This window comes from Xenopus laevis, chromosome 2L, assembly GCF_017654675.1.
Source record: "Xenopus laevis strain J_2021 chromosome 2L, Xenopus_laevis_v10.1, whole genome shotgun sequence".
NCBI lineage: Eukaryota > Metazoa > Chordata > Amphibia > Anura > Pipidae > Xenopus > Xenopus laevis.
Genome location: NC_054373.1, coordinates 155,711,319 through 155,725,751, shown reverse-complemented (window position 1 = coordinate 155,725,751; position 14,433 = coordinate 155,711,319). Strand labels below are relative to the sequence as shown.

The window sequence follows — 14,433 nt, the reverse complement described above, 5'->3', positions numbered from 1 at the left end:
GTAAAAAATAAAAGTAAAAAGCATGTGCTCAGGTGGGCATGGAATCAATTTACATATTTTTGTAGTAGTCAAAAACTCAAGTTTATTCAAAATGTGCCAGAAAATTTGGCTTCCTACTAAGTACTTACCATTACTTTTTTGCCTTCATGCTCTCTGTCAATTTCCTCTTCTTCTTCCTCCTCTTCCTCCCAATCCTCCTCCTGTTGCTGCTCTCGTTGCAGATACATTACATTCCTTACTCCTCGTGGCGGATGCCTCATCTCCTTCATGTCACAGCTGTCATCACTCTCTCCTGTAAATTAGGGACTATTAGATGGTAGTGCTCTTCCCAAGTATCTTTTAGATTGCCCTGAACAGCACTTAAAGCAGGGGTGCCCAAAAGGTAGATCGGGATCTACCAGTAGACCTTCAGCTGGTGATCAGTAGATCTCAAGACACGGTCAACAAACGCTTGTCTAAATCCCCCTCCTGTTTCATGCTTTTCATTTAGATATTTATTCTGTTACATAAGAAATAGTGTTTTATTCTGTTACATAAGAAATAGTTTTTTGTTAACTATATCAATATACATTTTCCCATAAATCAATAAATAAGTAATATTTTTCATGAAACAGAATGCTAACAATGCTATTATGGCTGTAGATCTTAATAGAACAACATCACTAAAAGTAGACCTCACATTAGTAATTATGGGCCCTCCTGACTTAAAGGAATACTATCACAGAAAAAATATGTTTTTTTCTGCGATAGTATTCCAGCAGAATCCTGCATTGAAATCTGTTTTTCAAAAGAGCAAACTGATTTTTTTTTATATTTAATTTTGAAATTTGTCATGGGGCTAGTCATGATGTCCATTTCCCAGGTGCCCTCAGGTCATGTGACTTGTGCTCTGATAAACTTCAGTCACACTTTACTGCTGTACTGAAAGTTGGAGTGATGCCATTACCCCTCCCTCCTTATACAGAATATAACAGAGCCTTGTCTGGTCAGTAGGTAGGTATCAAGATAACAGCTCTCACTGACACCTCTTCAGGTGGATTCTGCTGCCAGGACTCTCTGTATCTGCCTGCTGTAAATAAGCATGCAGTAATATGCAAGTAGAGCTTCCTCCTACCTTCACTATCAAGTATATAATCCCGGGGAAACATGATTCCACAGCCCATAATGTCTCCCTTGTAGCAGCGAGGCCCAAAGGGATCTCCTACACCACTGCCATGAAATATCTTCCCATCATCTAGGAGTTAAAGAGACAAAATAAATACAATTGCTGCAGAAACATGATATTCAACACTTCAGCTCTAGGAAGCCTTTCCAACACTGCAAGCACTTAGCACGTTATGTGCTGCTCCAAAGCAGCTCATATACAGAGAGGTATTAAATAACTGTTGAACAGTCAAAAGGCCAATCATTCAGTGTATAGAATTATTAACAAGAGGACTGCTAAAAATATTGAAAATATGATCATTCTCAGGAAAGATTGGTCAGCAGACTGGCAATATTGTACATGTAGACAGCAGTTGGGAACATCATGTTTTGCCTGATAAACCATTAAAATATATAAATACACTCACTACATCATGAACAGTAACACAGATATAACTCATACCTGCATGATAAGCAACAGAACCACGGCTCCAACCTGGATGCCTGTTTTTGGGGTAATCCTGCAAAAAAAAAAAAAATATGAATACAGACAAATGTGTATTACAAATGCAAAAATATATACAATCAATGAACGGTTGCAGTCCTTAGATATGTTCCAAACTTCAGTGCTGCGGGGCAATAGCAGACTTGTCAATATTTAGAATGTTTTGCTAAATGAGACAAAATGGCAGCTATTCCCACAGATTTTTAATACATTGGGTGGGGGTAACTGCATTTTGTTCTCTGCCAAAGGAACAACAATATGCTTGAGGCAACAAAATCATCATCATTTATTTATATAGCGCTGTCAAGATATGCAGTGCTAAAATGCTACAAAAACCCAGCATGGGCTAAAATACAGACATCTACAAATTAAACGGTATAACAATCCCTATACAAAGGTGTTACAATTCCATTGTAGCCTCACAGACCAGCAGTTTTTGGCAACAACTAGACAGCATTTTAAATTGTAGGGTGAAAAGAGGCAGAAGAGAAAGGCAAACAATTCAAAAACTAAAACTAATAAATATCAAATGAAAACATATTTAGAACAATTAAAGGGGACATGTCACTGAAAAAAAATATTCTATTTTATCACATTAAGCAAAATGAACTTTAATTACACTATATAAATTATTTGAATCTTTGTTTCCTTCAGTCTGGGAATTCATAATTATAGCAAACAGGCAGGAGCCATTTTGTGGACACTGTTATTAAGACAAGCCTTGCATCATCTCAGAATCTTGTTTGTGCACCAGAATGGGGGACCGGATGTCCATCCCCATGCCCTGGCTACACAATTAAATGGTGAAGAGAACGGGGGAAAGTGGGGAGAGCAGTGACTTCTAGGAAGTGACGAATGGAAAGTGAAAGTAATTGTCTGCCCCGCCTCTATGCCTAAGGCATAGAGGAGGGGCAGACAATATTTGGGATTTTTAATGAGCTTACAACAGCTATGAATACTTTAATAAAAAATAGAAATTGGATTTCATGTTTAATTTGAAAAGGACTTTGATTATACAGATTTTTGTGTCTGGGTGAAAGGTCCCCTTTATAGAACAGATGCCTGTTGCTGCCATAATTATGCCCACTCAACATGTACTAGCCTAAATTCCAAGTCTAAAAGTCTCCGAATATAAAAAAAAAAAATCTAATAAAGATTAAAGGATTATAAGAAGGTGCAACTAATGAATCTGTACAGAGTAAATTGCTCATTTAAGCAGGGACAGAAGGCAAAAGATGAATGATATGCCCCTTGGGGCCTACACTTACCTTTCTGGCCAGGCCAAGTGCTATGTAACATTTTTCCCCAGGGTCAACAATCTCCACTTCAAAGTAATGGCTACGAGTGCTGAGACGGCGGCGGGCTTGTGCCAAGCCCACATCAATGATGCTTTTACCATTTCCCACATATTCCAGGAGCTGAAGAAATCAATTCCATTATTTAAAACATTATGGAGGCACTGGCAAAACTCACACAGTATAATCCAATAAGAGACCAAATCAATCGTGCATCCATATTGCTGTACATTCCAGCACATTCATGGTCAATGCCATGGTTCCCGCACATACCCTAAATCAATACCCCAGAATAACAAGCAAAAGAAAGAAAAAGTAGCAAGAGAATAAGAGTAATGAGATAACCAACTACAGTACACAGATTACATGATTTGCATTTACTTTGAGCAACCATTTGTTAGAGCTCCCAAACAAATGGTTACAATATCAGAAAAAGAAAGAGAAAATGCAATGTCTTACTGTGCCAGACACTCTCACATCATGTAGCCTTCCCCATTCATCCTCATAGCTGTCCACCATCATTATGCTGTCATCCTCCTCACTACCAAGCTCTGCATTCAGATGAAGCCGCACTTCCTCACCAAGCGAGTGCATCCCAACTGCTGGGAACAGACCATCTGGGGACAAAGGCATCACAGTGCTGCCGACCTGCAACGGGAAAGAGAAATATTGCACTAGCAGAAGGCAAAGCAGCAATGGCCATAACATATTAAAGGGATACTGTAATGGGAAAATTTTTTTTTAAAAACGCATCAGTTAATAGTGCTGCTCCAGCAGAATTCTGCACCGAAATCCGTTTCCTAAACGAGCAAACTGATATATATATATATATATATATATATATATATGGCATGGGGCTAGACATATTGTCAGTTTCCCAGCTGCCACCAGTCATGTGACTTTTGCTCTGATAAACTTCAGTCACTCTTTACTGCTGTACTGCAAGTTGGAGTGATATCACCCACTTCCTTTCCCCCCAGCAGCCTAACAACAGAAGAATGGGAAGGTAACCAGATAGCAGCTCCCTGACACAAGATAACAGCTGCCTGGTAGATCTAAGATCAGCACTCAATAGTAAAATCCATGTCCCACTGAGACACATTCAGTTACATTGAGTAGGAGAAACAACAGAAAGCAGTTCAATCCTAAAGTGCTGGCTCTTTCTGAAAGCACATGACCAGGCAAAATGACCTGAGATGGCTGCCGACACACCAATATTACAACTTAAAAAAAATTACACTTGCTGGTTCAGAAATGAAATTTTATATTGTAGCGTGAATTATTTGCAGTGTAATTTAGAAATAAAAAATACCGTACATCATAAAAATCATGACAGAATCCCTTTAAAACCTGCAATTAAAAATAAACACTCAAAGGAGACGCCGTTCCCTCTCCTCACCCGCTTTCCATTTTTAGTGAAGAATATTTGAGCAGTCTGTACGTGGAAGGAACTGGGCTCGATACCACAGCCGATTTTGTCGCCAGAACTGCACTTGGTTCCAAATTGTCTCCCCTTTGTCCGCCCACTGTATAGCCTAAGGACAAGGATGGTTACATGTGAACTTGCTCATGTACAACACTTAAGCACTGGTAAGTATTACAGGCTACACTGCACTCTTCAGGATGAGTAAGAAATAAAAAAAGAACGGAAAGATAATAATAAGAAAAGGTACCAGGTAGATGCAGCAGTAAATCAATCATTCTAAGCTGGTATAAACATTAAGAACAGAAACCATTTGATTCTGTTGGGGATATGCATTAAAAGGTTCAAAGATCTAGCCACTTTTAGCAACCAATCAGCAGGTAGCATTTACTGCTGAGCTGTTTAAAGGGGAACTAACTCAAAAATGAAAATTTCATATAAGCTTCAGCATACTAAAAAAAGAAGTTTTCTAACTATAATAGATTAAAAATGCTGTACTGTTTCTGAAATAATCAAGTTTATGTTCACTATTCCTCTCTCAGCATCTGTTTCTCTTCATTCTCTCTTCATGCAGGAGTTGAGTGTCAGATATTTATTGACAAGTTTGATCCACTATATCTTATAAGGAGGCTTATTTTGCCTACAAGATGTATTAAAGCTCACTATTAAAATCACCAGACATCATGTCTCTCTACATGCAGGATTTGTGCAAAAGGCAGTTATTTTGTTAGATTTTGTTCTTACTAGAATTAGTTATTTGAATAAGCTCTAATTTATCTGCTAGGAAATAAAGCCCCCTATAAGATATATTGACTAACTGTCAAGGAATATCTGACACCCAACTGCTGCATGAAGAGAGAATGAAGAGAAACAGATGCTGAGAGAGGGATAGTGAACATAAACTTGAAAATTTTAATTTCCCCTTTAAACACAAGTTTCTTATTGGTTGCTATGGGTTACTTCGCCTGAGCAAAGTTTGTGCATTTATTACATATAGGGGTATAATTTTGAACTATCTGGGACTCACAGTTTTATTATTGGCCCTACGGATAAACCATCCAAAAAATAAAAAAAACAAGAGCCTATACCAAGAAATATAAAAATGCCCAGTTTTCATTTAATATTAAGTTTCTATATAAAGCTAATCATTATGGGGCAGATTCATTAAAGGACCAGTAACATCAAAAAAATTTTAAAAAAGAATTTGTTAGTATACAACGAGAAAAAAAAACACAAAGTCAAATTAAACGTTGAAATCGCTAAGTCTTTATTAAGAAATAACTTCTCTTCAGAAAAGGCAACGATCCATCGCGCGGCGCTCAATTTCTCCTCCCTGGCTATCTATAAGGAAGCCAGGGAGGAGAAATCGAGCGCTGCATGATGGAGGAGTAGAAGCAGAGTATCGTTAAGTTATTTCTCATAAAGACTTGGTGATTTCGAAGTCTAATTTGTCTTTGTGGTTTTTTTTTTGTTGTATAACAAAGTTTTTTAAAAAAAAAAATTTGATGTTACTGGTCCTTTAAGGGTCGAATTGAAAATTCGAATTTATTTTATGGTCAAAACTCTCAAATCGAACTGTGAATAATCAAAACTCTATTAGAATATTAATAAAAATTCGAATTCGATGATTCGCCACCTAAATCCTGCTGATTTTGTGTAGAAGTCAATGGGAGAGGTCCAGTGACCAATCTGAAGATGTTACTAGCCTTCCTAACATTCGAGTTTTTTAGTCAAATTAGATTAGAGTTTTCGGGTTGGTAATATTCGTTTAAGTTATAGATATTAAATTTTTTTTTATCAAATAACCCCACGATCGAATTTCAAGTATTTTCAAATTTAATAGAGTTAAAAAAAAAAATTCACATGAATTAGAAATTCGACCTTTGATAAACGTGCCTCTCCGTCTCTGTACATAGACTATTAGAAATAATACAGTGAGCTGGAAGTTTTCATATTACTTACTTGCCATCATCCGCGTGGTATGCTACAGAGTCTGGCAACCATCCTGGCTGGTGGTCCAGGCTGTAATATTGTGGCACTAAGCCCACAGCTATAGTCCCACGAACACCACGGTCTACAATAGACACCTGGAGGTAAAGCAGAATATGTGTTCCTACTTTGTATATCACTGTAATACTGCACATTGTGCATCACCTTTAAAGGAATTGTTCAGTGTAAAAATTAAAACTGGGTAAATAGATAGGCTGTGCAAAATAAAACATGTTTCTAATATAGTTAGTTAGCCAAAAATGTAATGTATAAAGGCTGGAGTGACTGGATATCTAACATAATAGCCAGAACACTACTTCCTGCTTTTCAGCTCTCTTGGTTTACACGGACTGTTTACCCCGGTTACGAGGCAGTAACCAATCAGTGACTTGAGGGGGGCCACATGGCTCATATCTGTTGCTTTTGAATCTGAGCTGAATGCTGAGGATCAATTGCAAACTCACTGAACAGAAATGTACCATGTGGCCCCCCTTCAAGTCGCTGACTAACTCAGTTATAGAGCTGAAAAGAAGGAAGAAGTGTTCTGGATATTATATTAGACCTCAAATTACATTTTTGGCTAACTAACTATATTAGAAACATTTTTTATTTTGCACAGCCTATTAACCCAGTTTTTATTTTTACACTGAACTGTTCCTTTAAGGAATTGCACAGCTACGAATGACTTTTAAAAATGATTTCCTTTTTCTCTATAATAATAATAATAATAATAATAATAATAATAATAATAATAATAATAATAATAATAATAATAAACAGTAGCTAGTACTTGACCCAAACTACGATATAATTAATCCTTATTGGAAGCAAAACCAGGCAATTGGGGTTACTTAATGTTTACATGATTTTCTAGTAGACTTAAGGTATGAAGATCCAAATTATGGAAAGATCCCTTATCCGGGTCCCAAGCATTCTGGATAATAGGTCCCATACCTGTATCCCTTAACAGTCCCCTGGTCATTAACAGTGAGACAAGGCAATGTGTAATCTGGTTCAGATCTGATGCAGCTTTCATAAATGTACAGTTTATGATGCAGCTAGAGCTGTAATAATGCTGACACACACACACACATTAGCTGTAACAGTAACTGATAATGTAAATACTTCTATATTCTGATAATCCATGTTCTCCTTTTCAATGGGCAAGGGCAAAGCAATAATACCTGATCTTATCACTTTCCACAGGGCTTTGCAATGCATATTACAGCCTGCAAAAAGAAATGACTTCTCCTAGCCAACAGCATACATGCACACACACACAGCCGCCATTAGAAATCACAGGGGCCCGTACAACAACATTTTCGGGGCCCCCTGGGCCCGACCCACCCTGGCGCCCAAGCCCCACCACAGACCCCCCCCCACTCCACATCATAGTTAAAAGACCACACGGACATCAGTGCTAAAAAAGTAACATACAGGTTTACTTCTCCTTTAAACTGACATTTAGCTCAAGTTCATTTGTGTGTGTGCTCCCTTTGCCTAGAGGCCATAGACAATATATTACAGCTGTCTCAAAATAACCAACTTCAGCTCAAAGCTGCATGCAGACAGCCAAGTTGGGGATAGTGAAGTGTAATTTCAGAAACAAGCATTTTTCATTGATTTATTCATTGAGATGATGCTTATATACATATTTGTTTTCCTCCATCGCCACCAGAGTTGACCATCCTGTTGGGCCTCATGGCCATTAAGCATATACTAAATGTAATAGAGAGATTCACCTCAAAGTAATGGTTATCTTTGCTGAGAGGGCGTGGAGCGACGTAGCAGCCAACCTCCCCTGAATTCCCGTGGTAACTGCAGAGAGAAATATACATGAAATACAGCATTAAAGTGGTTATTCACCTTCCAAACACTTTTTCAGTTGAGTTGTTTTCAGATTGTTCTCCAGAAATAATTACTTTTTTCAACTGCTTTCCGGTTTTTATCTTTTACCGTTTTTCCAAAATCTAAGTTTAAATTTTAATGTCCCTGTCTCTGGTGTTTGAGTCTGGCAACTCAGTAATTCAGGCGCAGACGCTAACCTGTTACAATTTTGCAACATTTAGTTCTCAGCAGCATCTGTGGAGTATTAGCAACTATTGTATCAATTCTAACAGCTGCCTGTAATGAAACTCAGGGATTCTGCTCAGCAGGGACAAAGAAAAGAAATGTATCAACTAAGAACAGTTTACAGGGTCAGCGACCCCCCCCCCCTTCCAGAGCTGCTTTAGAAGGTGAAAAATGAAACTTTATACTTCAATATTAAGAAAACCGTCACACATAGAAAATAGAAAGTAACTGGAAAAATTCTTTATTTCTGGTGAACTATCTGAAACCAACTGAACTGGACAAAGTGTTGGAACAACCCCTTTAAAATGACACGAAAAGACAAATGAGTTATGTACAGAAATAAAGTGCTACATTTTCCATTAGTTTATTCTATATATTCATGCATAGGGTCTCTATCAGTTGATACTGAACTGATAAATCTGAGTGCAATCTACAAATGCAAAGGCAGATCCAGTTCTAGTAACCTAGAACAATCAGGCAGCAGGTAGCATTTACTTCTCTCCAATATGTTGCGGATTTAGGATAAGATACATGGAAACACACTACCTATTCCTGGGGTATAATTTCAGTAAAGGGGACTAGTGTTATCACCTGCATAAGCAGAATAAATGTTAAGTCTCAATCTTAACTTTCCAGCGCAGACAGACAATGAGCCAAGAGCAGAGATGCCAAGGTTAAAAATTAATTTCATAGGATGCACAGTTGCTGGGCCTTTGAAGTGTGCTAAAAGATGGTATAACTTGATCTAGAGTCCTGTGCAGGTCTATTTTTTGGGACCTGTACCGGCAACTTGTAATCCGCAACCCGGACCCGCGACCACCAAGAATCAGGAAGTGCTGTCATTGTAAACTGAAAATGACAACTGTTTACTTGTATTTCATGCTAAAATCTCCATTTGGCAATCATTTAAATCTCTGCCACACATTGGTCACTTGACTACTTTTCACTGGCTGATATACGTAACGTACTGGTTGGCCATACACGTACCAATAATTTCTTTGGTTTTCAGTATGCTGGGCAGTTGATCCAGACCAATGTCTGTATGCCGTGAATATTTATTGATTCGTCAGTTGGGCAGGTTTAAAATTTCATCTGGTGATTTGCCATATGATCAAAGCCATGGTGCATTGGCAGAGGAGGAATTGGATAAAAAAAGATGCCGCTTTCCTTATCTCCTGCTGCTCTGATCTAGACTGTTGGCTTTAATGATTGGAGCAATATAACGGTGCATATAATGTGCATGGTACCTTGGTATGGAATGGTATCTGTTTGGGAAGCAAAGAACCTAGACTGGTTAGGGTGAGAAGGGCTAAAATGAGCTAAAAAGCCCTTTAAATGCAAGACATGCAGTATAAAGCCTTTTGAAGGTATTTACTTACCATGTGCCATAAACATAGCACTGCCTTAATACCAGAAATGAAAGTTTAACTCTCACATAAGGCATCATGGTCAGAGACATGCAAATCGCTCCTTTATGTCCCTTTGGGCAACGATGCACCCAGAACCACTGGTTTTATAGCACAGATACAGCCTAATAGTTCATATGTCCAAACTTACAGACAGACTGTTTCCATCTTGTTAGATCTCATCAGTGCAAGATATTGCAACATGGCAGGACTTGTGGAGTAGAGAAGCAAACGACCTAGCCTGGTTAGGGTGAGACGGGCTAAAAGGAGCCAAAAAGCCCTTCACGTGCAAGATATGCAGCATAGGTGATTTTAATTGCCTCTGAAGCTGGGTCGGCCCTTTTCTTCGCTAAAAAGACATTGGCACTACCCAACCTGATAACCCCTCAGGTGTGCATTCTTGGTGTAGTAGATGAGGTAACCCCAAGGGCGGCCATGAGAATTCTTTTTCGTACATTACTGTTCTATGCCAGGAAATGTATTCTCCTGAACTGGATGTCCCCCCAACCACCCACATTTAATGGCTGGTTGAACTTGCTAAAAACAACACTCCCCCTAATACAACTCACCTATACTGCAAGAGGATGCCCTCAGAAATATGATCTGGTGTGGCAGGACTGGCTGGAGGCCACAGAGGAGCCTTAATGTTAGAGATGGCAAGATATCAATGGCATTTATATCTATATCACCTACTTAAGTGCCCTAGGGGCAATAGATCCAGAATTATACCCGAATTAAAGTATATACAAATGTACAGGATTCAAATATTTCAAATGCTGATATACCGTGTGATATGTTTACAATAAGATGGAACCATGCATCATACAATATTTGTTTGTTTGTTTATTGTTTGAAAATGCAAAATAAAAACCTTTAAAAAAAAAAAAAAAAAAAAAAAGACATTGGCCATGGGTCATAATCTAGTAAGCAACGGGTCACCACTGTCTTCTTCCCTGTCTTGGGTATTCGATGTAGCCCTGGATTATGCATCTGTACAGCCCAGACAAGTCAAAAGGAATCCATGGAAAAAGGAAGAATATGGGCATGCAGTGCTCACTAGAATAGAACCCCAGGCCCAGAAGTTATTGGACCCAAACCAGTTCCAGAAAGGTACCTGGTAAATCTCACACACCTCTGCTAGATTTGCCTAAGGCCAATACTACTCCTCTGACATCAGTGCTGCCTGATGCTGTCAAAGCTGTAATCAAAGGCACATGAACTTTAGGAATGGGACAGGTCAACCTATAATTACCCTGTGTTGTTCTTCCACATACTCACTGGGTAATTACAGATGAGCAAACAAACAAGGATGTTAAACAAGCTTATTAAACAGCAACCTGTCTAGTCATGCGTATTCTAAAGATTATACCGTATTATTACCCACCTGAGGGTATCCCCGTCAACAGCAATGTGCTTGGTCCTCTCTTGGTAGCGTACAGCTCGCACCTCACGAATTTCACGAATTCGTCGCCTCCAATTCAGGAATCGGTAGTGAAGGTTCAAGTCATCCATGTCTTAACCTAAAAAGGAAAAAAAAAAACATATATAAGCAACGGCATTGCAGCAGTGAGCCACCATCAAGAAAGCATGTCCTATAATTTAACACACTGACTTATTATTAACCATTGCCTTCGAATAGACTTAAAATGTAACTGTCCAGCAACTCCCTGTGCTTCAAGAATGTCCAATCTGTCACACCCCCAATTACTGCTCTAGGAAGTGCAGTTTAACAGCTGGAAGACAGCAGGCTGCCTATGAAAGTTATAGTTTAAAATACAGGAAGGTGCAAGTTAAAGATTGTGGGTTTGACACAATACCACCATGGGTTGCAAAAAAATATTTAATATAAGAATGATAGGGCCCACAGAACAAGGGCTGGAAGAAGAGAAGAGGGGAAAGCGGATGGTCCTCTCTGTCTAAACCGGGGGATTGCTATTTAATTGGATGATCAATTTACAGCCACTAGCTTCTGTAAAACTCCCAGTATCCCCATCAAGGTATTTAATGGGAAGCTTGGAGTTGACATGTAACAACAGCTGGAGGGCAGCAGGCTGGACATTACTATTTAGGGGGGGGACAGTGGGACACACACTGATGAGCAGTATCAATATATGGTTACATAAAATGTTGTAAATGGGTGGCTCACCTTTAAGTTAACTTTCAGTATTTTATAGAATGGCTAATTCTAAGCAACTTTTCAACTGTTCGTCGTTATTTTTATTTATTTGCCTTCTATTCTGACTGTTTCCAGCTTTCAAATGGAGGTCACTGACCCCATCTAAAAACAAATGCTCTGTGGGACTACACAAGTATTGTTATTGCTACTTTTATATTACTCATCTTTCTACTCAGGCCCTTGACCGTTCATAATCCAGTCTCTTATTCAAATCTGGTTTTTACTTTGGAAACCAGCCAAAGTTTCTTCTTGCCCTAATGTGCCATTCCTGTGTCTCCCAATGCATGGTGGGTAATGTAGTTGTTGTTTAACCATTTGCCGACCGACAAGTTTAATGTAAGACTACAATACCCATCATGCAGCGAGAGTGACTTGTGTAGAAGTCAGGAGTTTTGGGCTATGTATTCGAGCATTTTCCGGTGACTTTCCTCAATTTCAGACAATTTTGGGGCAACAATCTTCTGGCCACCAAAGTGTCTAGAGGTTGAGCCGTTTTACCAATATCTATTGAAATTGTAAATGTATTCGGGCCCCTGTACCTCTCAGGCCCCCTCTGTCGTTACTCCTGATGAAGGGGGCGAATATTTCCCATTTTGCTTCACGGAAAAATGTGCAAATCAGTGAAAATTGAAAAAGGCGTATTTTGACATTTATTCATTCATTTTTTAGACTTTTGTTCACTGCACGTGTGGGTTATTTTGGGCTACTTTTGAAGCGCCTCTTGGCTAGTTTGGGGCTGGTTTTGTAGCTGATTTGAAAATGAAGACCTGGCAAACCCTGTACTCAGTGAAGTCACTGGCTGTTGTTTCAGGTAAATGCCCTTTTTGTCCTAAACAGGAGCCCCTGAGAGAAAGCCTGAGTATAATAAAGGCAAAGCAAGACGACTAGTAGTCTAAGCAGGTGATGCAGGAGTGAGAGAGGGAGGGGGAGGCGGGCCCACAACATCACATCCAGAGTAAGTTAGAGCCGGGAGAATGATTGTGAAATCCATGGCCGCTCGGGATTTACCTTCTCAAACCCAATGCGCTGACTGGATGTTACTACACTCGCAGCTAAGGGACATACCCGGCTATAGACTTCCACCTCTTCCAGAGAGACTCACGCAGCCTCTCCATCTCCACACACAGCCCTCTTACCTTCCGCCATGGATCAGTCCCAGCCATCCGCCTCTTACTCACTCTCTGCCACGGAAACCAGTCAGTGTTAGACTTTGTGAAGGGCAGGCGAAAGCAGCCAATCGGCGTTCTCCATTCTGAAGGCTAGTAAGGCACAACCTATGGGAAAGAAGACGTACGTTGGGAGGCGGGGAATACGGCGTGCGTGTAAGTTCTGACGTAACAGTGATTGGCTGGTAGTGACTGCATTTAGAGGAAAATGGAGGAGGAAGGATTTAAAGTACTAAGAGCTTCTTGTGGTGCTGCCTAACAGCATAATAAAAGAAACTTCCAGGCGCAGTTTGTTATTGGCTTCCCTGGAGATTAGTATAAAACTGTGCCACATGGAAGCTGTATGAGAGGCGTGGCAAGCAGATAGAGGTGGCACTGATAGTACTGGTGTCACAGCTCAGTTGTAGGTATTAGCAGCATTTTTAAAGGGGCGCTTCACCTTTAAGTTAACTTTTAGCATGTTATAGAATTGGCAATTTAAAGCAACTTTTCAACTGGTCTTCATTATTTATTATTTATAGTTTTTTTTAATTATTTGCCTTCTGAATCTTTCCCGCATTCAAATGACCCCATCTAAAAACAAATGCTCTGCAAAGCTACACATTTACTGTCATTGCGACTTTTTACTACTATTTATTTTCAGGGCCTCTCCTATTCATGTTTCAGTCTCTTAGTCAAATCAGTGCATGGTTGCTAGGATAATTTGGACCCTAGCAGAACCAGAAACTGGAGAGCTGCTGAATAAAAAGCTTAATAACTCAAAAACCACAAATAAATAAAAAGGAAAATCAATTGCAAATTGTCTCCGAATATCACTCTCTGCATCGTACTAAAAGTTAACTCAAAGATGAACAACCCCTTAAGGGTAAGGACACACGAGGAGATTCAGGGAGATTTTGTCGCCTGGCGACAAAATCTCCCTGAATCTCCTCGTGTGTCCTTACCCTTAAGCATCTGTGGGTAGTAGGTTACGGATAAAAACTGGCCCTACACTTTTGAGCTCTACTTTTTAGGCTAGCAAGCTCGCCGAAAGAATAGCTATCTGTAGTGGTGTAACTAGATGATACTTGTACCCACAGCAAATTCAATGTAGGGTCCCAAACTACTGATACGTTGGCCTAGCCTACCAAGATATATTAGAATTAATTAGGGCTTCAATGGGCCCCCTACACTGCCGGGTCCCCCTGCAACCACAGGATCTGCTTCCTCTGTAGTTATGCCCCTTGTTATCTGCCCATAGACTGGACCTAACTGCAG

The 14,433-nt window shown here is 39.5% G+C and overlaps 1 protein-coding gene across 7 annotated transcripts in view; it reads right to left on the bottom strand.

The window, feature by feature from the left end:
• The window catches only part of spryd3.L (SPRY domain containing 3 L homeolog), a 36,253-nt gene that overhangs the window by 8,948 nt on the left and 12,872 nt on the right, over positions 1-14,433 (bottom strand). For 3 of the 7 annotated variants that reach the window (XM_041580967.1, XM_041580969.1, XM_041580966.1), the window contains exons 2-11: positions 13,147-13,284; positions 11,219-11,354; positions 8,098-8,173; positions 6,329-6,453; positions 4,343-4,478; positions 3,403-3,591; positions 2,917-3,066; positions 1,607-1,664; positions 1,115-1,234; positions 129-292 (exon numbers count right to left, since the gene is read on the bottom strand). In XM_041580967.1, coding sequence (XP_041436901.1) covers positions 129-292; positions 1,115-1,234; positions 1,607-1,664; positions 2,917-3,066; positions 3,403-3,591; positions 4,343-4,478; positions 6,329-6,453; positions 8,098-8,173; positions 11,219-11,346 — 1,146 coding nt within the window. In that variant the 5' untranslated portion in view covers positions 11,347-11,354; positions 13,147-13,284. 7 annotated transcript variants of the gene reach the window in all.